Genomic DNA, 26,109 nt, shown 5'->3' with positions numbered 1-26,109 from the left:
CACACACACAAACATACACACTACAAAACCCAGTTACTGAAACATTTAAACAGTTGTTCCGCACAATTAACTTTATGTGCGTGAATGTATGCAACTAAGATCGCCATCCACCTGATGTCCATGCATGACATCACCACCCAGCGCCAAGCGCTTCCGTCTAGATTAGGAATGAGGTCGAGGGCATATTGCCAAATTACCGAGCATCCCTCCTCCACGTGCGCTCCACGGCTCATTTCATATTGGACGTTAAATACTCTACATTACGTAGACGACACCGCCAAACGCTACCGGGCTGTGTTAGGTTAGCTACATCTATATGTGTCTAGTTCAGATTTGGTCAGAGACCGAGCACGAGAGATGTGCGTGATGGGGCGGGCCCAAGTGACGTAGACCAGCAAACTGGCCAATCGTGGTCCATGTTGTTCAGACCTATATTATAGGGTAAATACTACGGCCGTTCCCCCTTCTGTCCGACTCTGTAGCTGTGAACGCCGAGAATAATCTGAAAGCAGAGCACGACCTGGGATAAATAACGGTTGATTAGCACCACGGGATTTGAGACATCAACTTTAGTTTACGGCGTTCTCTTATTCCAGACTAAATACCAGTTTTTGGGCCAAACTCTTTCCCGCTGGGAGTTGGCTGGGGGGAGAGAGGGACTGGGTGAGCGTTAGTGGTTCGGCTGAACGGTACCGCACCGCATCTACAACCCGCATCAGCGGCTGACCGGGATCAAGAACCATCGACGTTTGCCGGTTGCGTCTTGAAGGGTGACCGCTGCTCCTTCGCCCTTCTCCCCCGACACCCGTACCCCGCCGGGAAGAGCTGGTGCGGAGAATGCGAGAGAATGAGCCAAAAGGATACATTGGTTCATTTATTTGCAGGAGGGTGAGTGTGTCATGCTTGCTGACATCAAACATGTAGCATATGTAGTGTCGAAAGAGAGGACTTGATAATGGTTGAACCGGACGAGCCTATAGGCTACTCGACGCATTGGGTTACAACCCGTGGAATAGAGAAATCCGAAAGACAAAGCAATTTAGATTAGTCATGTTAACATTCGTATCGCGCCACATGATTACTGTCACATATGTGAGGAGTTTATGAATGAAACAAACTAACCCTGACGGAATGACGCACAAGTCGGTGTTGTCCTGGAGCTACCGTGTGACCACGAGCTGGACAGACGAACGTTGGCTGTAACAAAGCCAGTCGCGAGCTGTCCACTCACTTTAAATATGATTTACAACGAGATACAGCATGTTGTCAGCTAATCCACAACACCGCCAGGGATAATGATGGCTAAACATCAGCAGGCTAGCAAGACATGAAACCCTACCAATACTCAACCACCAAGGTCAAGCATTAACTGAACAGTTAAAAACTCACAATCTCACAATATATTTAAACTTTCAAGTCAGCCAGCTGTGTTTAGTAAGTGGACCGGAAATTATTGTGTTGCAACCACACACGTGGGTTCCTCTGCAACAGTGTTACACCGTTTTCTATTCTAGTTTCAGATCATTCTAGACCCAGCTGTTTGAATCTGTCTGTTCCCTGTTAGTGGGCAAGAGTCTTTTTAACTAAACACTATAGGGTTCCTCCATAATCTTCTTTCTCTCATCCAGTCTGAAGTTATACAGTGTGAAACCAGATCTTCTCTACACAGTTGACCTAGAGGGGGAAAACGTGTTTTTTTTTAATGGACTGCATTTAAATGGGGAGGCTGTGGCTCAGGGGGTAGAGAGGGTCGTCTGTTAATCGCAAGGTTGGCAGTTCGATCCCCGACTCCTCCGAGGCCATGTACCGAAGTATCCTTGAGCAAGACTCTGAACCCCAAGTTGCTCCCGTTGGGCAGGCCGGCACCTTGCATGGTAGCTCGCTGCCGTCGGTGTGTGAGTGTGAGTATGAATGGGTGAATGAGAGGCAAACATTGTAAAGCGCTTTGAGTGCCGCTAAGGTAGAAAAGCGCTATATAAATGCAGTCCATTTTTTAATCAACAGGTTGAGGCAAAACACTGTTAAAGACACTTAATCCCTTGAACCAAAAACACACAAACCTTGAACACACACACCTTGAACATATAGAGCGAACAGTCAGCAGCAGCAGAAAGTGTGCTAAAGGTCGTGTGTATGTGGGTCAGAGAGAAGCAGCATTATATATATATATATATATATATATATAGTCAGCCTGGGAGAGAGAGAGAGCTGGAGGAATGTGGCAGCATGCTTCAGCTAGTCGCTAACACACACACACACTTACGCAGACACACTTACTCACACACACACACACTCATTTAATCCATCAATCGTCCCTGTCCAAGCTATACCCTCACCCCCTGCCACCCCCCCCTGCCACCCCCTGATCTCCAGGGAACACACATGCTGTCCTCTGAACCCCCTCTGCACACCCTCCCCCAAGGCAGTAGCATGTCAAATAAAAAGTAAAACAGTTATAAAAGCAGTGTACAGTGCTCCTGACCCCTGTCCCTTGACCGTAGGTGTGGGGGCACGGTAGGGGCCATCTTGACGTGTCCTCTGGAGGTGGTGAAGACGCGGCTGCAGTCCTCCTCCGTCACCTTCTACGTCTCCCAGGTGACGCTCAGCTCCGTTAACGGGGCCAGCCTGGCCCGCCTGGCCCCGCCCGGACCGCTGCACTGCCTCAGGTACACACACACACCTGCCCGGACCGCTGCACTGCCTCAGGTACACACACACACACACACCCCCGCCCGGACCGCTGCACTGCCTCAGGTACACACACACACCCCCGCCGGGACCGCTGCACTGCCTCAGGTACACACACACACACACACCCCCGCCCGGACCGCTGCACTGCCTCAGGTACACACACACACACACACCCCCGCCCGGACCGCTGCACTGCCTCAGGTACACACACACACCCCCGCCCGGACCGCTGCACTGCCTCAGGTACACACACACACACACACCCCCGCCCGGACCGCTGCACTGCCTCAGGTACACACACACACCCCCGCCGGGACCGCTGCACTGCCTCAGGTACACACACACACACACCCCCGCCCGGACCGCTGCACTGCCTCAGGTACACACACACACACACACCCCCGCCCGGACCGCTGCACTGCCTCAGGTACACACACACACCCCCGCCCGGACCGCTGCACTGCCTCAGGTACACACACACACACACACCCCCGCCCGGACCGCTGCACTGCCTCAGGTACACACACACACACACACCCCCGCCCGGACCGCTGCACTGCCTCAGGTACACACACACACCCCCGCCCGGACCGCTGCACTGCCTCAGGTACACACACACACACACACCCCCGCCCGGACCGCTGCACTGCCTCAGGTACACACACACCCCTGCCCAGACCGCTGCACTGCCTCAGGTACACACACACCCCTGCCCAGACCGCTGCACTGCCTCAGGTACACACATACACCCCAGGACCATATTTGCACACATACTGTACCGTGCACACATATTGCACGTAAACCACTGGAGCAATTCTGCCTTCCATATGTAACCCCCCTTCCCCCCAGGTTGATCTTGGAGAGGGAGGGGCCTCGCTCGCTCTTCAGAGGACTAGGACCCAATCTGGTGGGTGTGGCGCCATCCAGGTATGACATCACTTCCTGTGTGTATCCCTCCACACTCAATGCTGCCGTGCTTGTGTGTCTCTTTGGAACACATTTACATTTAGTCATTTAGCAGACGCTCTTATCCAGAGCGACTTGCAGTAAGTACAGGGACATTCCCCCGAGGCAAGTAGGGTGAAGTGCCTTGCCCAAGGACACCGTCATTTTGCACGGCCGGGAATCGAACTGGCAACCTTCAGATTACTAGCCCGATTCCCTAACCGCTCAGCCACCTGACTCCAGGAACAGCATCATGTGACTGCTGCAGTCACCCATTGGCCCTTCTGTTGTTTTGGTGTGTGTGAGTCGTTAGCAGCTTGCTTGGGGTTGTTGTGGTCAGATCTCTCATCTGAGTCATCTTTTTCTCTTCTCTGCTCCCTCCATCTCTGCTTCTGTTTATTCTACTGCTACATCTCCCTCTCCCCTCTCTCTCTCTCTCTCTCTCTCTCTCTCTCTCTCTCTCTCTCCCCCTTTTCCCCCCTCTCCCTCACTCTCTGTCTGGGCGCTTCTGTCTGCCGTGTTACGCGCACACACACACACTTACATCATCAGAGCAGAGATTCAGCTATTACATAATAGAAACATTTGGAAAGAAATTATCTCTCAAACACACGCACACAATCTGATACATGCATGCATGCGTACTTGTACACACACGGTAATCAGCCGGGGGGGGGGGGGGGGGGGGGGTTTGTTGGGCTTAAAGCCCTTTAACGGAAATGTTCACTGAATGCTGTGATACTGTGATCCTAGTTTTAGAGGATACACTACGAGGCATACACACACACCCACTAACACACTCACAGTCAAATGCACTCAAACACTGTGTGTGTGTCCTCAGAGCCATCTACTTCGCTGCCTACTCCTCCACCAAGGAGCAGCTGAACACTCTGCTGGAACCAGACTCCACCCAGGTGCACATGCTGTCTGCTGGCCTGGCAGGTAACGCCCTCCCTCACCTGTTTGTCTGTCTACCTGTATGTCTGAATGACCACTGACTACAGTGTGTGTGTGTGTGTGGTGGACAGCCCCAGGGTGGCTAACATAAGGGGGGAGGAGCCCTAGCTTTCTGGCCAGCCAATTGGGTGACCCCGGCGGGTGGGCGGAGACCTCAGGTAGCCCCTCCCACCTCCCCTCTGTGGTGGGATGATGATGATATACAGACTATATGGTAAATGTATTTGATATGTTCTGATTATGGTTTTGATGTAGCTCACAGCTGTTAGTGGTGGTGAGCAGATGTCTTAGAATGCCCACCTCAGGCAGGCAGGCCGGCAGACAGGCCGACAGACAGACGGCTCTTTGTTCAGGAGATGGAAAACTGCTGTTGCTGCCTGGAACATTCCATTTATATGAGATATCTGACACACTTCTGCTGCTCTTTCACCTAGAGACACACTTGCTGTAGTCTGTCTGTCTCTCTCACTCACTCACACACACACACACACACACACTTACTGTAGTAGTCTGTCTCTCTCTCACACACACACACACACACTTACTGTAGTAGTCTGTCTCTCTCTGTCTCTCTCTCTCTCTCTCTCTCACACTCACACACACACACACTTACTTACTTACTTACTGTAGTCTGTCTGTCTGTCTCTCTCTCACACACACACACACTTACGGTATTAGTCTCTCACACACACCTACAGCACATTTACACATGCGCTCTTTCTATACTGTGCATCACCCAGCTTCTATACTGTGCATAACCCAGCTTCTATACTGTGCATCACCCAGCTTCTATACTGTGCATCACCCAGCTTCTATACTGTGCATCACCCAGCTTCTATACTGTGCATCACCCAGCTTCTATACTGTGCATCACCCAGCTTCTATACTGCGCATCACCCAGCTTCTATACTGTGCCTCACCCAGCTTCTATACTGCGCCTCACCCAGCTTCTATACTGCTCATCACCCATCTTCTATACTGCTCATCACCCAGTTTCTATACTGCGCATCACCCAGCTTCTATACTGCGCCTCACCCAGCTTCTATACTGCGCCTCACCCAGCTTCTATACTGCGCATCACCCAGCTTCTATACTGCGCCTCACCCAGCTTCTATACTGCGCATCACCCAGCTTCTAGTCTAGGTCCCAGTCTCTATATAACCCACTGACCCAGATCTCCCCCCTCCCTCCCTCCGTCCCACGATCACCTTCTCACCTATGGACATGGACATATCCCCGCCCCCCCCCCTACACACACACACATGCTCTATAGGTTAGGTGCTCTGTCTCACTATGGTCCTAATACCCTGACCTACATGTAGAAATACCCCCCATACACACACCCTCTCAATGCTTCTTAACTATCCTCATAAATAGATCAACTATGTTTGGATCTACCTGATGTACTGTAAATGGGATCAGAGTGAATCTACCGGCCAGCTGTTTAGCTGCCTGCCTGTCTAGCATTTAGGTTGTCTACTGGTCTACCTGCCTAGCCGTCTACCTGTCAAGCTGTCCAGCTAGCAGCATATGTACAGTGTGTGTAGGGGAGTGTGTGTATGGGAGTGTGTGTATGGGAGTGTGTGTAGGGGAGTGTGTGTAGGGGAGCGTGCGTGTGTAGGGGAGCGTGCGTGTGTAGGGGAGCGTGCGTGTGTAGGGGAGCGTGCGTGTGTAGGGGAGCGTGTGTGTGGGGGAGCGTGTGTGTGTAGGGGAGCGTGTGTGTGTGTAGGGGAGCGTGTGTGTGTGTAGGGGAGCGTGTGTGTGTGTAGGGGAGTGTGTGTAGACACCGTGTGTAGAGTGGATGTGGTGTGATGGTGAGTGTTTTAAGGTTCTACTAACATGGTGCTGGAGAGAACCAGGAGAACCCAGAGGAGGAACGCTGATGAAAGCTTTGGGGCCAGTTGAGGTGGCTCGGGCATCTGATAAGGATGCCTCCTGGACGCCTCCCTGGTGAGGTGTTCTGGGCACGTCCCACTGGGAAGAGGCCCCGGGGAAGACCCAGGACACGCTGGAGGGACTATGTCTCTCGGCTGGCCTGGGAACGCCTCGGGGTCCCCCAGGAAGAGCTGGTGGAAGTGGCCGGGGAGAGGAAAGTCTGGGCCTCCCTGCTTAGGTTGCTGCCCCCGCGACCCGACCCCCGGACAAGCGGAAGATGATGGATGGATGGACAAAAAAAAAAAAGCTTCTTTCTAACCTGAAATAATGAGGAATACAGGGGGTGTATTTGAACCTGGGGGTTATTGATCCAAATTCTCTTTCCCTGTGCTGTTTAAAGGTTCTTCAGTTGTGCCCAAAGGTTCTGGATGGCAGTTACCAGTTTGCTCTCAGTCCAGCCTGGACATCCAGCTTCATGATGTCACTTCTGCTTCCTGTCTGACCCTGTCAACTCTATTTTCCAGGGTTCACAGCGATCACAGCCACCAATCCCATCTGGCTGATCAAGACCCGCCTACAGCTGGATGCCAGGTAAACCCCCCTCTCTGTCCTCTCCTCCCCTCTTCTCTCCTCTCATCTCTCTTCCTCTCCTCTCTCCCTTCTCTCGTCTGGTCCTGACCTCATCTCCCTCTCTCCCTCAGGCACAGGGACGAGCGGCGTCTGAACACCCTGGAGTGTGTGCGGCGTGTGTACCGCTCGGACGGTGTGCGGGGGTTCTACCGGGGCATGTCTGCGTCGTACGCCGGCATCTCGGAGACGGTGGTGCACTTTGTGATCTACGAGGGGATCAAGCAGCACCTGAAGGAGCGCCGGGTGCAGGGCGGGGCGCTGGACGACGAGGAGGAGGCCGTGAAGGACGCCTCTGACTTCCTGGGGATGATGCTGGCCGCTGCCACATCCAAGACCTGCGCCACCTCTATCGCCTACCCCCACGGTACGCACACACACAATACATACACACTGGTTTCTACACGCTCTCACATACACACACACACACTCTCTCAGACACACACACACAGGCATACACACTTCTGGTTCTAACCAGTTGTACCTGGTGCCTGCAGAGGTGATCCGGACCCGTCTGCGTGAAGAAGGCAGCCGGTACCGCTCGTTCTTCCAGACGCTGATGGCTGTGCCCAGGGAGGAGGGCTACCGGGCCCTGTACCGGGGCCTTACCACACACCTGGTCCGCCAGATCCCCAACACCGCCATCATGATGGCCACCTACGAACTGGTCGTCTACCTACTCCACCACTAGACACACACTTCCTGTCTGGAGAGGAAGCAGGAAGTGGCTAAATGACTTCCCGAGCAGGGGGACATCCAAGATTGAGACCAAAGGAAAGTGTAGAGGACCATGATGAGGAGTAACCCAGACATACCTCTTACCCCCCCCCCCCAACCTGATCTGCCTGATAAGGACCCCTACTGGGGGCTACAGCCTGGAGAGAAGGACTAGAAGAGGGTGAGAAGGAGGGAGGGTCAGTCTTCTAAAGAACCATCCAACTGGAACAGAAAACAGCAGTGGCCTTAAATGACTTGTTGGTTCCTCTCTGTCTGTGGGGGGGATAGATGGAGAGGAAGAGATATGGAGGGGATTTTTCTCTCCATCTCTCTAGGAGATGGATGGGAGACAGTGAGAGACAGAGAGAACAGTGTGCCCCCCCGTCCACTAGGGGGCAGCATCACTATAGCCTCATTTAGGACAATGGCAGAAGGACGTATTAAATGATGATGGTTGTTATTGAGACAGACAGTCTCTCTTTCTGTCTGTCTGCCTGTCTTTTATTTCAGTGTTTTTGGAAAGTTCTGGTTTGTGTTGTCTGACATCTGGTGGTGAGGGTGGAGTACTGCACGGTGACTGTGGTTTTTATGGCAACCGTTGCTCGTGAAACCAACACTACAACTACTTGAAGGTGACCTGTTGAAGCCACGGAGCCTGTCTCCACAGTGTGTGTGTGTGCCTGTGTGCATGCGTGCTCCAGTGTTCCTCTAACCACTAACCCTTTAGAGATTCTCTCACGTCCTCCTGCCCCAGGGGCTTCCTGTGTGGCTGTCTTGGGCTTGTGCTTAGCATATATATATTGTTCTGTGGACATTTTTATTCTTGTATATTAAAGAGTATTACTGTAAATGCAAAACGATATTTTGCTCAAATGCAGATATTGTACAGTTCAAAGAGTTCTAATTGTGTTTAAGAAATGCAGTTGTGTATAAAACTTGTGTAGGGTGTATTTTTTGTGATGTAATGTTTTGGATTTTTTTTTCATTTGACATCAGTGTTGGTTGTGGTGCTTTAAAAAAAGACTTCAATCAAACATTTAAATCCTTTCACGTTTGTATGTCATTGACATCTAAGAAGTTTAGTTGATTTTACTGTCTACATCCGGTGTCCTAAAATCTCATTCTGTCACATTATTTAACCATATCTTGTCATCTAATTTTGTCAGATTGACCAAGTTAGCCCAATACTCGTTTTGCTACAGTTGGAAAATCTGACATGTAGGACAAATAGACAGAACACCGATTCCCGGCTATGTTCTGAGTGAGCGGAATCCGAGGCCGTTGGTCGCGCTGACCTGGTCCATCAACACTAAACCGCGGGACCCGCGACCCACCCCTCGCGGTATTGGCCTACTAGTCCTCAGCATTTCACATACCGTCGCTGGATAACGCTAGTTAATCCATCTCAATTTGCTCACTTGCCACAGTCCTGTGAAATAGGACGCCCCATAGCTTTAATGAAAATAAACGGCTGGCTACATGCAGCTCTGCTGTAGTTAGCTGGTAACATGTGCTCTAGCTAGCTGTACTGTTGTTAGCTAGCTTGCCGTAGCGACAGAAGGCTACAATTTCGCCAACACGCCACAAAGAGCTGGGACTGGGAGTTGAGAAGTATAGCTTCGTTCCCGGCCGCTGCAGATGTTCATATCCAACATCCCCAGACCTAACTTGGCCGTTTCAGGTTGCTGCCTGACCTCACAGGCGGGAAACCTGAAACGGCAGCGGTTAACATTTCCTGTCCGGTATACCGTAAACGATCTCCGATCGTTCTGGAATTCAAAACTGCTTGGATTAGAAAAGACTGGGAAGCTTCCCGGTGTCGTGTTTAACATGTATATTGACCCCACTTTGTAGTTCGCTGGTATCTGGACTGGGAGAAAATCCACACTGCCAAAAACGGAATGTTTACAGACCCTGGACAACTGATGAACACTGATGTAGTCTAATTAATTGCATTTGGGGCTTTAACGTGATAGATCTACAATTGTACAATTTGAACAATAGACACAAATATATCCGTGATTTGGAGGAACACATGAGCCTTTAAGTCTAAAATAACCCTATTTGTTTTTGGTCTGTTTGATGTGAGACATATGACTACAAACTGTGTTTATTGTGAGCAATCTTTTTTGTCGTTCTTTGTATTTTGTACAAAAGTCAATAAAACTTTTAACAAGTAACGTGAATGTGAATGTTTGGTGGTATTCTAACCCTATTCTGGCTGTTTTATCACAGTGGTTGAATCCCGCAACTCATTTGTACATGACAGTAAATAAAATACATTTTATGAATATAGGGCACGAGGACAGGCTGACTTGGACGGTTAATTTGGCGACAATCCTAGCTTGTTGTGCACCGATTCCACCATAGATGTTGGCAGAGTCGCTCCCACGAGCCGACAGAAATGTTCTCGAGTGAGGGGCAAGGTTTTCCAATTATTCATATTTTCTTCTAGTCAACACCGCTAATCAAAACTACCAGAGATAACGATTTCAATAGCCTAGTGTGTTTTCTATGATCAACAGAACTCTATAAACTCAGTTTATCAACAAATGCCACCTCCAAAGTGAGAGGATCTGGTAAGATTTGAATATTCAAAGTAATAATTGAATCACCATTAAGATATTTGTCACAATTCACGCAGGTCGCCTCTCACCGCGGTAACCTCGTGTTATTTAATTTACCTTACCTGTCTCATTTCACCCTTTTTGGCGTGTGGATGAACAGGACCGGCACTAGGACGGGAGTATATCCTCGATAAAGGTATTGGGGAGGCATGATCGCTGAATGTCCCTCTATTTTCGTTTCTATTCGTCGGGGGCGCCTGGGCGGGGTTTGTGGTCTCATGCACCGTTTGTAGTCAGTTCGATTAAGTCTACGCTGTTGACGCCGAAGCTGTGAAATAAAACGAAGGTACCCAGTCTCGACTTCTTTCTCATAGTTGACTCCGCCAATCAGCGCGCGCCCTGCTGAGCTCACGAGCTGGCTGGCTACATCCCCTCAGCTGCGCGAGCTGATCTAAAGTAACAAAGAACTGAACGTGCTCTCGAGGACTGTTACGTTGTTACCGATTACCGGAGCCTCTGGCGAGCATACGGATGATTACCGGGGAAGGGTCCGCCTGTTTCGGTTGGGAGAGACATTTCCTGGACGTTTGACAGTCTCGCCAAGTCCACGTCTCCGCGGTGAGAGGTACTGTAATGTTTACAGTACGCTACAGTAACGGCAGCCGAGGTGAAAAGAACCCGTCTGTTCTCAACCGTCATCTCAAACATGAAACGGCGAAATTCTCGTTGTTTTTCCGTTAACTTCATACCTGTTGGAGCTCCACTAGCTAACATCCTCGGGTCAGCCGTGTAAAACCGGACTACAAAGTTGATTTCTCTGGATTTTTAGCCAATTGTTATAATATTTATTTTCATGTTAAGAAGGGAATCCACTTTAGCAACCATACTGCTCCTTCGTGTGTTCTATTCTAACGCCTTTTCTAACGAACAAACCTCCGGAGAGATGGTCAGTCAGTCGTCACGTTTTACACTTGATGAAGTTTGATCAAACTGTGTGTGTGTGTGAGGGAAGAGTTATTTACAGTAAATAAGTAAGTACACGCAGTACATGAAGTCTGTGGGTGTCCACAGTCAGTATAGGGTGGTGTGTGTGTTGTACAGTATAAGGTGGTGTGTGTGTGTTACAGTATTTGGTGATGTGTGTGTGTGTGTGGTACAGTATTGGGTGATGTGTGTGTGTGTGTGTGGTACAGGATTGGGTGATGTGTGTGTGTGTGTGGTACAGTATAGGGTGATGTATGTGTATGGTATAGTATTGGGTGGTGTGTGTGTTGAGTAGAGGAGAGGTGGATGGAGAGGAGAGGAAGAGAGGGGGGATGGAGGGGAGGTGGAGAGGAGGGGGGTGGAGAGGAGGGGGATGGAGAGGAGAGAAGGGGAGGGGGAGGAGGGGGAAAGGAGGAGAGGAGGGGGATGCAGAGCAGAGGAGGGGGATGGAGAGGAGGGGAGGGGAGGGGGAAAGGAGGAGAGGGATGGAGAGGGGAGGTTGGGGATGGAGAGCAGAGAGGATGAGAGGAGGGGGATGGAGAGGAGGAGAGGAGGGGGATGGAGAGGAGAGGAGGGGGGAGGAGAGGAGGGGAAGTCCTGGTTTGGGGTAGACGGTGGTACAGCTGGCTGTCATTGTTCATAGAGGCAGAGAGCAGCTGGGTTCTGTGTGTGTGTGTGGGAGGGGGGGAGGGGGAGATATTTGGGAGTCCTTTGGGAGGGTCCAGGTGTCACATATAGCTCCCCTTAATTTGGGTAACTAACAATTCCAGTAAAGGGGGTATGGAGTTGCGTGTGTGTGTGTGATGAACAGTCCAGGCCAGAGGGGAGGCAGAGTGTGAATGGAAGAAGCAATGAGGAGGAGGGATGGATCTTAATGGTGACAGGGGGTCATTTATCTGTCTCCTGACGCTCCCCACAATCTCTCTCTTTTTCTGTGTCTCTCTCTTTCGGTCTCTCTTTCTGTCTCTCTTTCTTTCTGTCTCTCTCTCTCTGTCCCTTTCTCTCCTGTTAAAACACATATAGATGACCTTTAAAGGACTAGGTGGGGAGGTAGGCTCTGGACCAGGTGGGGAGGTAGGGTCTGGACCAGGTGGGGAGGTAGGGTCTGGACCAGGTGGGGAGGTAGGGTCTGGACCAGGTGGGGAGGTAGGGTCTGGACCAGGTGGGGAGGTAGGGTCTGGACCAGGTGGGGAGGTAGGCTCTGGACCAGGTGGGGAGGTAGGGTCTGGACCAGGTGAATAATCAGGCTGAATTTGAGCTAAGCCCTGAATTAGTCAGAGATTTAGGAGGGGTCAGGGAAACTGGAGAAGACACACACACACACCTCTCTCTCTTTCACTCACACACTCTCTCTCTCTTTCACTCACACACACACTCTCTCTCCAGAGTGGAGGACTGTGTGGAGACAGAACAGGGTGAGATTGAGCCACTGGCCCAGATCTCTCTAATCCCAGTGGGATTACCCTGCTAATTCCCTTCACACACAACCACATACATATACACTCACTCACATCAGAGGTCTTCCTTCACCAATGAAGAATGATTTCAGACAACTGGACTCCTCTCCTTTCTCCTAGTTTTCTATTTTGTGGTTGTCATGACAACTCAATCCCTCTGTCCTCTCCGTCTGTTACAGGCTCATACCTGTCTGACCCCTGACCCTAACCTGGATGGAGATGAGGTTGTTATAGCAGCTAGCAGGTAACGGCCTCCCATCACCATGTTTGTGAGAGTGTGTGTGTGTTTGTGTGAGTGTCGAGAGACAGTGTTTGTGAGTGTGTGAGAGTATGTGTGTGTGAGAGTGTGTATGTGTTTGAGAGAGTGTATGTGTGTGAAAGAGTGTGTGTGAGAGAACGTGTGTGTGTGTGGGGAAAGTTCTAAGGTAGGAAGGAGTGGGCGTGTCTGTCAGCTGCTCATCCTGGTTGCCGTTGGTAACCCTGCTTGATGAGATCAGAGGATCAGCTTTCTACATTAGAGACTTTCTCCCTTTATGTCCCTTTACCTCTCTCCCTCTCTTTATCTCCCTCTCTTTATCTCCCTCTCTTGTTCACCCCCCCCACCCCCTTCTCCCTCTCTCTCTGGTCTGGTCTAGACTAGTCTAGTCTGGTTCTTAAACCGGGCAGTTTTCTCTGCTAGGTAGACATGGGGCTGTTTAGACGAACAGACAGTGTATAGTCTGCACTGTAACACACACACACACCTTTTAAGGACTTATCCTTCAGTGAGACTTTGTTTAGACTGCCTCGTAGCATCCCTGGTCTTTATCTGGCGCGTGAGTAAGTGAAAATGAGTGAGTAAAATGTTACATCCATTTCAAATCCAGCCCCTAAGAACCCATTCAACTCAGCCCAAGACCTCCACCCTCGTGAGAGTAGAAAGATAGATGGAGAGAGGGAGGGATGGAGAGAGAGTAGGAGGGATGGTCAGAGAGAGGGTGAGAGTAGAACCATGGATGGAGAAAAGGAGAGAGGGAGGGATGAAGAGGTTAAGAGAGAGAGAGGGAGGGATGGAGAGGGGGGGAGAGAGAGAGAAAGAGGGAGGGATGGAGAGGGGAAGAGAGTAAACAGCAGATGGTGACTCTATATTGCCGCCCCATAGGAAAGGTTTCCATGCAACGGTTACCGTGACAACAAAGGTCAGAGGTCTATGCCCCTGTGACGCCATTCCATAAATTTCGGCTCCGCCCACATGTGCTAGTGGGCGGAGCCTGGGATGTAGTGGAGCCATCTGGAGGTCTGGACACACACAGACACACTCATTCACTCACATATTCACTCACACGTACACTCGCATACACACACTGTATACATGCACACACACACACCAATATTGACTCTAGCCAAAATTGTGACAAGTGATGTCACTTTACCAGAACCTTCCATTCAATAGCGTTGCAATCCCACCTGCCTGCCTGTGTGTGTGTTTTTGTGTGTGACCCTACAGTGCCACTCATTCCCTGCCAGCTCCCATGACCTCATTCCTCAGAGGAGGGAGGGAGAGGGGGAGGGAGGGGGAGAGAGAGAGAGGGAAGGAGAGAGAGGGAGGGGGAGAGAGAGAGGTAGGGAGGGAGAGAGAGAGAGAGGGAGGGGGAGAGAGAGGGAGGGGGAGAGAGAGGGAAGAGTGTGGGTCATCCGTCTAGCCGTCTGGTCCCCGTTTCCTCTCCAGCATCATGTCATCCTGTGTGTGTGTGTGTATGTGTGTGTGTACCTGTGGTTGTGTGTGAGAAAGGAACTGCCTGATAGTGTTACTATATTTTTAGCTTGCTGCTTTCTACATAATCTTCTGTCTGCCTGCCTGCTCACTCTCTCACACACACACACACATTCACACACACACACACACTCCTTTCAACATGAAAGATGACATAACAATGAGCAGCAGTGTTTCTAAGGAAGTTGGTGTCGGCCATGTTCGAAGTCCTTAAACTGCAGCTGTAGTTTTTACACACTCAGCTTTTTACTGTATGCTAAATATTTTGTTGTTTATTCAGACTTGGTCATCAGAAGAGCTTGTTAACTTTGCATTATGCTAACAAGATGATGTCACTTCCTGTCTACTCTCCTTTCTCTTTCCCTGTCTGCTCTCTCCTCTCTCTTTCCCTGTCTCTCCTCTCTTCAGGACTGTCTGGCATGAGACGGAGACTACATCCTGCGTCGGCTCGCCTCACTTCCTGTTGCACAGGAAGTCTCTCTCCAAACCCACATTGATGAGGTAGCATAGGCTGTAGAAGAGCACCACCCCACACCAACCCCCCCCCTGTCCTCCCCCCTCTCCCCCCCCTCCCCCCTCTCCTCCCTCCCCCTCCCCAGCATGGGTCAGAAGGTCTCTGGGGGGCTGAAGCCGGTGGAGGGTCGAGGCGAGGCCTGCCCCCCCTCCTACCGCCCCTCCGCTCAACGCCACTGTCCCCCTACTCCTCTGATTGGCCCAGACTCCTCACGCCCCGCCCGCCTCGACCTTCTATTGGACATGCCCCCGGCGGGGCCCGAGGTGCAGCTGCGCCACGCCTGGAACCCGGACGACCGCTCGCTCAACGTGTTCCTGAAGGAGGACGACCCGCTCACGCTGCACCGCCACCCGGTGGCCCAGAGCACCGACGCCATCCGTGGCCGCGTGGGTTTCACCCGCGGGCTGCACGTTTGGAGGGTCACCTGGCCCGCACGCCAGCGCGGCACACACGCCGTGGTGGGCGTGGCCACGGCCGAGGCCCCGCTGCACTCGGTGGGGTACACTGCCCTGGTGGGCAGCAACATGGAGTCGTGGGGGTGGGACCTGGGCAGGAGGAGGCTATGCCACGACAGCAAGAACCGTCCGCTGGGCTCACTGGCGTCGTACCCGCGCCCCCTGGAGGGCGAGGAGGGCTGGCCGCTGCCAGACGCGCTGCTGGTGGCGCTGGACATGGACGAGGGCACTCTCAGCTTTCTGGCCGACGGACACTTCCTCGGCGTGGCCTTCAGTGGGCTGCGGGGCAGGAAGCTGTACCCGGTGGTGAGCGCTGTGTGGGGGCACTGCGAGATCTCCATGTGCTACATCAACGGGCTGGACCGTGAGTCTCTCTCTCTCCTTGACTCTTCTTAGTCTCTCTCTCCTTGACTCTCCCTGAGTCTCTCTCTCTCTGACTCTCCCTGAGTGTCTCTCTCTCCGTGACTCTCCCTGAGTCTCTCTCTCTCCTTGACTCTCCCTGAGTCTCTCTTTCTCTGACTCTCCCTGAGTCTCTCTCTCTGACTTTCCCTTAGTCTCTCTCTCTGACTCTCCCTGAGTCTCTTCTCTCTGACTTTCCCTGAGTCTCTCTTTCTCTGACTCTCCCTGAGTCTCTCTCTCTCTGACTCTCCCTGAGTCGCTCTCTCTCTGACTCTCCCTGAGTCTCTCTCTCTCTCTCTCTCTCTCTCTCTCTCTCTCTCTCTGACTTTCCCTGAGTCTCTCTCTCTGACTCTCCCTGAGTCTCTCTGTCCTTGACTCTCACTGAGTCTCTGTCTCTCTGACTTTCCCTGAGTCTCTCTCTCTGACTCTCCCTGAGTCTCTCTCTCCTTGACTCTCACTGAGTCTCTGTCTCTCTGACTCTCCCTGAGTCTCTCTCCTTGACTCTCCCTGAGTCTCTCTCTCTGACTCTCCCTGAGTATCTCCCCTTGACTCTCCCTGTCTCTTTCTCTCTGACTTTCCCTGAGTCTCTCTCTCTCTGACTCTCCCTGAGTCTTTCTCTCTCTGACTCTCCCTGAGTCTCTCTCCTTGACTCTTCTTAGTCTCTCTCCTTGACTCTTCCTGATTCTTTCCTTGACTCCTGATTCCTGATTCTTTCCTTGACTCTCCCTGAGTCTCTCTCTCTCTGACTCTCCCTTAGTCTCTCTCTCTGACTCTCCCTGAGTCTCTTCTCTCTGACTTTCCCTGAGTCTCTCTTTCTCTGACTCTCCCTGAGTCTCTCTCTCTGACTCCCTTAGTCTCTCTCTCTGACTCTCCCTGAGTCTCTTCTCTCTGACTTTCCCTGAGTCTCTCTTTCTCTGACTCTTTCTGAGTCTCTCTCTCTCTGACTCTCCCTGAGTCGCTCTCTCTCTGACTCTCCCTGAGTCTCTCTCTCTCTCTGTCTATCTGACTTTCCCTCAGTCTCTCTCTCTCTGACTCTCTGAGTCTGTCTCTCTGACTCTCCCTGAGTATCTCCCCTTGACTCTCCCTGTCTCTTTCTCTCTGACTTTCCCTGAGTCTCTCTCTCTCTGACTCTCCCTGAGTCTTTCTCTCTCTGACTGTCCTTGAGTCTCTCTTTCTCTGACTTTCCCTGAGTCTCTCTCTCTCTGACTCTCCCTGAGTCTCTCTCTCTCTGACTCTCCCTGAGTCTCTCTCTCTCTGACTCTCCCTGAATCTCTCTCTCTCTGACTCTCCCTGAATCTCTCTCTCTCTGACTCTCCCTGAGTCTCTCTCTCTCTGACTCTCCCTGAGTCTCTCTCTCTCTGACTCTCCCTGAGTCTCTCTCTCTCTGACTCTCCCTGAGTCTCTCTCTCTCTGACTCTCCCTGAGTCTCTCTCTCTCTGACTCTCCCTGAATCTCTCTCTCTCTGAGTCTCTCTCTTCCTCCATGAACAGTGAAACTGGGCGTCTGTTTGCTGCTGGGGTGACCACTGGTGACTCACTGCTGCTGTCTTCAGCTGTGTGTGTGCGCGTGTGTGCGTGCGTGTGTGTGTGTGGGTTAAGGCCGATTTATACTTCTCCGTTTTTATGGAGACGGACACAGGGAACGCCCTCTCCGACGAGGAATTCCCTCTCCGTGCCCTCTCCGAGCCCCTCGGAGAGCTCTACGTGCACCTCCTGATTTTCCTGACTGTCCGTCCGTCATTTTACGGATACCCCTTGGCTGTGATTGGTCCGTATTAAGAACCGCTTGCGTCAGGGGCGGGGGCGGGGTTGCCGTGATAAACAGAACGAACAGAATCCTTTGACCACCATTGCTGTAAGTTTTTACAATTCATATTTCAGGTAAACAGTACATGTAAATCAGCATCTGAATTAAAATGTGACGAGAAATGGGCAGTGTAGTTGCTGAAAATGTGCGTATTTTATTGATGAAACGGCTAATTTGTACATTTGCTCCGACTTCTCGATAACCTAGGTAAATAAACACTCGACGACGACTTACAAAAAAACGTTGCGCCACCTACTCTTCTGGCGGTGAATTGTTTTCAGCACCCACAGCCTTCCGAGTACTATAAATTCAACCAATCCGTCCGACTCCGTCTGTCCGTAACGGAGTCGGAGAAGTATAATTCGGCCTTTAGGGACGCACAACCTCCACACTCCCCAACCCTCCACACCCCATAACCCTCCACACTCCCCAACCCTCCACACTCTCTAACCCTCCACACTCTCTAACCCTCCACACTCCCTAACCCTCCACACCCCGTAACCCTCCACACTCCCCAACCCTCCACACTCTCTAACCCTCCACACTCTCTAACCCTCCACACTCCCTAACCCTTCACACCCCGTAACCCTCCACACTCCCCAACCCTCCACACTCTCTAACCCTCCACACTCTCTAACCCTCCACACTCCCTAACCCTCCACACCCCCTAACCCTCCACACTCCCTAACCCTCCACACCCCCCAACCCTCCACACTCTCTAACCCTCCACACTCTCTAACCCTCCACACTCCCTAACCCTCCACACCCCGTAACCCTCCACACTCCCCAACCCTCCACACTCTCTAACCCTCCACACTCTCTAACCCTCCACACTCCCTAACCCTCCACACTCTCTAACCCTCCACACTCCCTAACCCTCCACACCCCCTAACCCTCCACACTCCCTAACCCTCCACACTCTCTAACCCTCCACACCCCCTAACCCTGCACACTCTCTAACCCTCCACACTCCCTAACCCTCCACACCCCCTAACCCTCCACACTCCCTAACCCTCCACACTCCCTAACCCTCCACACTCCCTAACCCTCCACACCCCCTAACCCTCCACACTCCCTAACCCTCCACACCCCCTAACCCTCCACACTCCCTAACCCTCCACACCCCCCAACCCTCCACACTCTCTAACCCTCCACACTCCCTAACCCTCCACACCCCCTAACCCTCCACACTCCCTAACCCTCCACACCCCCTAACCCTCCACACTCCCTAACCCTCCACACCCCGTAACCCTCCACACTCCCCAACCCTCCACACTCTCTAACCCTCCACACTCTCTAACCCTCCACACTCCCTAACCCTCCACACCCCGTAACCCTCCACACTCCCCAACCCTCCACACTCTCTAACCCTCCACACTCTCTAACCCTCCACACTCCCTAACCCTCCACACTCTCTAACCCTCCACACTCCCTAACCCTCCACACTCCCTAACCCTCCACACTCTCTAACCCTCCACACCCCCCAACCCTGCACACTCCCTAACCCTCCACACTCTCTAACCCTCCACACTCCCTAACCCTCCACACTCCCTAACCCTCCACACTCTCTAACCCTCCACACCCCCTAACCCTGCACACTCCCTAACCCTCCACACCCCCTAACCCTCCACACCCCCTAACCCTCCACACTCTCTAACCCTCCACACTCCCTAACCCTCCACACCCCCTAACCCTCCACACTCCCTAACCCTCCACACTCTCTAACCCTCCACACTCCCTAACCCTCCACACCCCCTAACCCTCCACACTCCCTAACCCTCCACACCCCCTAACCCTCCACACTCCCTAACCCTCCACACTCCCCAACCCTCCACACTCCCTAACCCTCCACACCCCCTAACCCTCCACACCCCCTAACCCTCCACACTCCCTAACCCTCCACACTCCCTAACCCTCCACACTCCCTAACCCTCCACACTCTCTAACCCTCCACACTCCCTAACCCTCCACACTCTCTAACCCTCCACACTCTCTAACCCTCCACACCCCCTAACCCTCCACACTCTCTAACCCTCCACACCCCCTAACCCTCCACACCCCCTAACCCTCCACACCCCCTAACCCTCCACACTCTCTAACCCTCCACACTCTCTAACCCTCCACACTCTCTAACCCTCCACACTCCCTAACCCTCCACACCCCCTAACCCTGCACACTCCCTAACCCTCCACACCCCCTAACCCTGCACACTCCCTAACCCTCCACACCCCCTAACCCTCCACACCCCCTAACCCTGCACACCCCCTAACCCTCCACACTCCCTAACCCTCCACACCCCCTAACCCTGCACACCCCCTAACCCTGCACACTCCCTAACCCTCCACACCCCCTAACCCTCCACACTCTCTAACCCTCCACACTCCCTAACCCTCCACACCCCCTAACCCTCCACACTCCCTAACCCTCCACACTCCCTAACCTCCACACTCCCTAACCCTCCACACTCCCTAACCCTCCACACTCCCTAACCCTCCACACCCCCTAACCCTCCACACCCCCTAACCCTCCACACCCCCTAACCCTCCACACTCCCTAACCCTCCACACCCCGTAACCCTCCACACTCCCCAACCCTCCACACTCTCTAACCCTCCACACTCTCTAACCCTCCACACTCTCTAACCCTCCACACTCCCTAACCCTCCACACCCCCTAACCCTGCACACTCCCTAACCCTCCACACCCCCTAACCCTGCACACTCCCTAACCCTCCACACCCCCTAACCCTCCACACCCCCTAACCCTGCACACCCCCTAACCCTCCACACTCCCTAACCCTCCACACCCCCTAACCCTGCACACCCCCTAACCCTGCACACTCCCTAACCCTCCACACCCCCTAACCCTCCACACTCTCTAACCCTCCACACTCCCTAACCCTCCACACCCCCTAACCCTCCACACCCCCTAACCCTCCACACTCCCTAACCCTCCACACTCCCTAACCCTCCACACTCCCTAACCCTCCACACCCCCTAACCCTCCACACCCCCTAACCCTCCACACCCCCTAACCCTCCACACTCCCTAACCCTCCACACCCCGTAACCCTCCACACTCCCCAACCCTCCACACTCTCTAACCCTCCACACTCTCTAACCCTCCACACTCCCTAACCCTCCACACCCCGTAACCCTCCACACTCCCCAACCCTCCACACTCTCTAACCCTCCACACTCCCTAACCCTCCACACTCTCTAACCCTCCACACTCCCTAACCCTCCACACTCTCTAACCCTCCACACTCTCTAACCCTCCACACTCCCTAACCCTCCACACTCTCTAACCCTCCACACTCCCTAACCCTCCACACTCTCTAACCCTCCACACTCTCTAACCCTCCACACTCCCTAACCCTGCACACTCCCTAACCCTCCACACTCCCTAACCCTCCACACCCCCTAACCCTCCACACTCTCTAACCCTCCACACTCTCTAACCCTCCACACTCCCTAACCCTCCACACCCCGTAACCCTCCACACTCCCCAACCCTCCACACTCTCTAACCCTCCACACTCTCTAACCCTCCACACTCCCTAACCCTCCACACCCCGTAACCCTCCACACTCCCCAACCCTCCACACTCTCTAACCCTCCACACTCCCTAACCCTCCACACCCCGTAACCCTCCACACTCCCCAACCCTCCACACTCCCTAACCCTCCACACTCTCTAACCCTCCACACTCCCTAACCCTCCACACTCCCTAACCCTCCGCACTCCCTAACCCTCCACACCCCCTAACCCTCCACACTCCCTAACCCTCCACACCCCCTAACCCTCCACACTCCCTAACCCTCCACACTCTCTAACCCTCCACACCCCCTAACCCTCCACACTCTCTAACCCTCCACACTCTCTAACCCTCCACACTCTCTAACCCTGCACACTCCCTAACCCTCCACACTCTCTAACCCTGCACACCCCCTAACCCTGCACACTCCCTAACCCTCCACACTCTCTAACCCTGCACACCCCCTAACCCTGCACACTCCCTAACCCTCCACACTCCCTAACCCTCCACACCCCCTAACCCTGCACACTCCCTAACCCTCCACACCCCCTAACCCTCCACACCCCCTAACCCTCCACACCCCCTAACCCTCCACACTCCCTAACCCTAACCCTCCACACCCCCTAACCCTCCACACCCCCTAACCCTCCACACCCCCTAACCCTCCACACCCCCTAACCCTCCACACCCCGTAACCCTCCACACCCCCTAACCCTGCACACCCCCTAACCCTCCACACCCCCTAACCCTCCACACCCCCTAACCCTCCACACCCCCTAACCCTCCACACTCCCTAACCCTAACCCTCCACACCCCCTAACCCTCCACACCCCCTAACCCTCCACACCCCCTAACCCTCCACACCCCCTAACCCTCCACACTCCCTAACCCTCCACACTCCCTAACCCTCCACACCCCCTAACCCTCCACACCCCCTAACCCTCCACACTCCCTAACCCTCCACACTCCCTAACCCTCCGCACTGCCTAACCCTCCGTCTGTCTCAGTCATGAGCTGGTTGAATCATTTCTGTTCTGTATGTGCATGTGTGTATGTGTGTGTGTGTGTGTGTGTCGGGGTATATATGACTGTTATATTCTGCTATATTGCCTATCTGATTAACACCAGCAGAGAGGAGGAGGGATCGAGCAAGAGACAGCTAGGAAAGAGAGGGAGAGGGAGAGACTGCAGATGTTAATGTTGCAGCAAATAACCAGTAAAGTCAGATTAAAGTAGCTGTAAGACAAACTGTCTGCTCCAGCCTGCCTCTCCTTCTCCTCCTTTTCCTCTTCTTCCTCCCCCTCCTCTTCCCCCCATCTTCCTCCTCCTCTTCCTCCCCCTCCCCCCCTCATCTTCCTCCTCTTCCTCCCCCCCTCCTCTTCCTCCTCCCCCTCTTCTTCCTCCTCCCCCTCCTCTTCCTCCCCCCCCTCCTCTTCTTCCTCCTCTTCCTCCCCTCCCCCCTCCTCTTCCTCCCCCTCCTCCTATTCCTCCCCCTCCTCTTCTTCCTCCTCCCTCTCCTCCTCCCCCTCCTCCTCTTCCTCCCCTTCCTCTCCATTTTGCAGGGGTTTGGAGAGGGAGAGGAGAGAGGGAGGGAGGGAGAGACTGGCCTAGCTGGAAGACTGGTTACATATTAACCACAATGCTGTGGTTAATATGTGACCATATTAATATGTGGTTAATATGTGACCTCTCTGTCTGGTTGGTTCATCATGTCTAACCCAGTAAAAGCTGAGAAGCGAACAGTAGAGTTGTGTTTTCACACAAAAGCAGCCCTAACCCTGATCTGATGACATCACACACTAACCTCTGCCCTCCTCCTGCCCCCAGCGGAGCCCCTCCCCCTGGCGGAGCTGTGCAGGAGAGCAGCGCGCCTGGCTCTGGGGAGAGACCGTCTGCACACCATCCCCTCCCTCCCCCTGCCTCCCGCACTCAGGGACTACCTGCAGTACCAGTAACCTCCCCTCTTGTCTCCTCCTCACCTCCCCTCTCCTTTCCTCCCCCCACCCAAGGCCCTCAAGGACTACCTCCTGAACCAGGCCCCTCTCCTCCTTCACTCCCTTTCCTCATGGATGATTGACAGTCCCAGCATCCCATGCTGGTTGAGGACACTAGCTCCCCTGCTGGCTGGACTCAGAACTGCAACCAGAGAAGCACACTCATACCCTGGAGGCCTTTAACCATGGTAACCACATCACCTGTCACCATGGTAACCATACCAGCTTCCCAGGGGCCCCGTCACAGCAGACAGAACCATGGAGTGGGCTGTCTACTGGTCTAGTCCTGGTCTAGTCCTGGTCTAGTCCTGGTCTAGTCCTGGTCTAGTCCTGGTCTAGTCCTGGTCTAGTCCTGGTCTAGTCCTGGTCTAGTCCTGGTCTATTTGTTCCACATAGACAGCAGCTTCCTGATGTGGTCAGGACCCTCATATGATGGTAACACTGGAGACCCACACACACTAACGTAGTACACACACACACACACACACACACTAACAGTACACACACACTAACATAGTATGCAACACACATGCACGCACACCAATGTAGTACTTAAAGACACACACATCAACTTAGTCTGCACTCACGCACACACACACTCCAACATAGTATGCAAACACACACACATCAATCCTTATTTTTCCTTAAAATAGCTTGAGTCACTTTTTTGAATCAGAATTTGTACTTTCTCTGTTAATGTAAGTTTGTCCTGAGGGTGATGATGAGCTCAGGACATCCACCCTTCTGAGGAGGGTGATGATGAGCTCAGGACATCCACCCTTCTGAGGAGGGGATGATGAGCTCAGGACATCCACCCTTCTGAGGAGGGGATGATGAGCTCAGGACATCCACCCTTCTGAGGAGGGGATGATGAGCTCAGGACATCCACCCTTCTGAGGAGGGGATGATGAGCTCAGGACATCCACCCTTCTGAGGAGGGGATGATGATGACTGTGATCATGTAAGACAGGATGCTGCTTTTATTATTATTATTACTATCATTATTATTGATGTTATTATGATTGTTATTATTATTCTAGTTGTTGGTGGTGCTGGTGTGTCCAGCCCAGACAGACACAGAATGTAGCGGATCAATAAAAACCAGAGGGTGAAGGTCCTCTGTGGCCACGATGTCTTCCTGAGGGTGTGTGTATGTATGCTCCTGTGTGTGTGTGTGTGTTCCTGAGGGTGTGTGTGTGTTCCTGAGGGTGTGTGTGTGTGTTCCTGAGGGTGTGTTCCTGAGGGTGTGTGTGTGTTCCTGAGGGTGTGTTCCTGTGTGTATTTGTACATGATTATTCAAAAAAAGATGTATAATGACAGTCTCACCTCCATGGCACCCTAACGCAGACTGCAGTCAGGGCTACATGACGGCACCTAAACCCTAACGCAGACTGCAGTCAGGGCTACATGACGGCACCTAAACCCTAACGCAGACTGCAGTCAGGGTTACATGACGGCACCCAAACCCTAACGCAGACTGCAGTCAGGGCTACATGACGGCACCCAAACCCTAACGCAGACTGCAGTCAGGGCTACATGACGGCACCTAAACCCTAACGCAGACTGCAGTCAGGGCTACATGACGGCACCTAAACCCTAACGCAGACTGCAGTCAGGGCTACATGACGGCACCCAAACCCTAACGCAGACTGCAGTCAGGGTTACATGACGGCACCCAAACCCTAACGCAGACTGCAGTCAGGGCTACGTGACGGCACCCAAACCCTAACGCAGACTGCAGTCAGGGCTACATGACGGCACCCAAACCCTAACGCAGACTGCAGTCAGGGCTACGTGACGGCACCCAAACCCTAACGCAGACTGCAGTCAGGGCTACGTGACGGCACCCAAACCCTAACGCAGACTGCAGTCAGGGCTACATGACGGCACCCAAACCCTAACGCAGACTGCAGTCAGGGCTACATGACGGCACCCAAACCCTAACGCAGACTGCAGTCAGGGCTACATGACGGCACCCAAACCCTAACGCAGACTGCAGTCAGGGCTACATGACGGCACCCAAACCCTAACGCAGACTGCAGTCAGGGCTACATGACGGCACCCAAACGCAGACTGCAGTCAGGGCTACGTGACGGCACCTAAACCCTAACGCAGACTGCAGTCAGGGCTACATGACGGCACCCAAACCCTAACGCAGACTGCAGTCAGGGCTACATGACGGCACCTAAACCCTAACGCAGACTGCAGTCAGGGCTACATGACGGCACCCAAACCCTAACGCAGACTGCAGTCAGGGCTACATGACGGCACCCAAACCCTAACGCAGACTGCAGTCAGGGCTACATGACGGCACCCAAACCCTAACGCAGACTGCAGTCAGGGCTACATGACGGCACCTAAACCCTAACGCAGACTGCAGTCAGGGCTACATGACGGCACCCAAACCCTAACGCAGACTGCAGTCAGGGCTACATGACGGCACCCAAACCCTAACGCAGACTGCAGTCAGGGCTACATGACGGCACCCAAACCCTAACGCAGACTGCAGTCAGGGCTACATGACGGCACCCAAACCCTAACGCAGACTGCAGTCAGGGCTACATGACGGCACCTAAACCCTAACGCAGACTGCAGTCAGGGCTACATGACGGCACCCAAACCCTAACGCAGACTGCAGTCAGGGCTACATGACGGCACCCAAACCCTAACGCAGACTGCAGTCAGGGCTACATGACGGCACCCAAACCCTAACGCAGACTGCAGTCAGGGCTACATGACGGCACCCAAACCCTAACGCAGACTGCAGTCAGGGCTACATGACGGCACCCTAACGCAGACTGCAGTCAGGGCTACGTGACGGCACCCAAACCCTA

General features: G+C 53.2%; 2 protein-coding genes across 4 annotated transcripts; both read left to right on the top strand.

Annotated features, from left to right (window-relative positions):
- The first annotated feature begins 63 nt into the window (after positions 1-63).
- Positions 64-9,992, top strand: LOC134036737 (solute carrier family 25 member 36-A-like). Its single transcript, XM_062481803.1, has 7 exons — positions 64-888; positions 2,502-2,666; positions 3,541-3,618; positions 4,478-4,578; positions 6,993-7,059; positions 7,170-7,462; positions 7,593-9,992. The coding sequence occupies exons 1-7, from the start codon at positions 848-850 to the stop codon at positions 7,784-7,786; spliced, it is 939 nt and encodes a 312-aa protein (XP_062337787.1). The 5' UTR covers positions 64-847; the 3' UTR covers positions 7,787-9,992.
- Positions 9,993-10,727: 735 nt separating this feature from the next.
- Positions 10,728-24,410, top strand: LOC134036739 (SPRY domain-containing SOCS box protein 4-like). 3 transcript variants are annotated; one of them, XM_062481809.1, is made up of 4 exons: positions 10,728-11,004; positions 13,000-13,064; positions 14,982-15,906; positions 23,109-24,410. In XM_062481809.1, exons 3-4 carry the CDS (start codon positions 15,174-15,176, stop codon positions 23,234-23,236), a joined length of 861 nt encoding a protein of 286 aa, XP_062337793.1. In that variant the 5' UTR covers positions 10,728-11,004; positions 13,000-13,064; positions 14,982-15,173; the 3' UTR covers positions 23,237-24,410. The 3 variants fall into 3 exon arrangements, with proteins under 3 accessions (XP_062337793.1, XP_062337795.1, XP_062337792.1); XM_062481811.1 differs by lacking the exon at positions 13,000-13,064 and having other exon boundaries at positions 10,728-10,997; XM_062481808.1 differs by lacking the exon at positions 13,000-13,064.
- The last annotated feature ends 1,699 nt before the right edge of the window (positions 24,411-26,109 follow it).

The sequence above is a fragment of the Osmerus eperlanus genome, chromosome 16, assembly GCF_963692335.1.
Source record: "Osmerus eperlanus chromosome 16, fOsmEpe2.1, whole genome shotgun sequence".
In the NCBI taxonomy this organism is placed as follows: Eukaryota; Metazoa; Chordata; class Actinopteri; order Osmeriformes; family Osmeridae; genus Osmerus; species Osmerus eperlanus.
The sequence above is the reverse complement of the archived record's forward strand: the minus strand, read 5'-3'. Positions and strand labels throughout refer to the sequence as shown.

Bases quoted from the DNA above. Each gene is read 5' to 3' on its own strand.
- LOC134036739 (XM_062481811.1), top strand. From the start codon at position 15,174: ATGGGTCAGAAGGTCTCTGGGGGGCTGAAGCCGGTGGAGGGTCGAGGC. The intron at 15,907-23,108 runs GTGAGTCTCTCT...TCCTGCCCCCAG, and splicing joins CTACATCAACGGGCTGGACC to CGGAGCCCCTCCCCCTGGCG.
- LOC134036737 (XM_062481803.1), top strand. From the start codon at position 848: ATGAGCCAAAAGGATACATTGGTTCATTTATTTGCAGGAGG. The intron at 889-2,501 runs GTGAGTGTGTCA...CCTTGACCGTAG, and splicing joins GTTCATTTATTTGCAGGAGG to GTGTGGGGGCACGGTAGGGG. The intron at 3,619-4,477 runs GTATGACATCAC...GTGTGTCCTCAG, and splicing joins GTGGGTGTGGCGCCATCCAG to AGCCATCTACTTCGCTGCCT.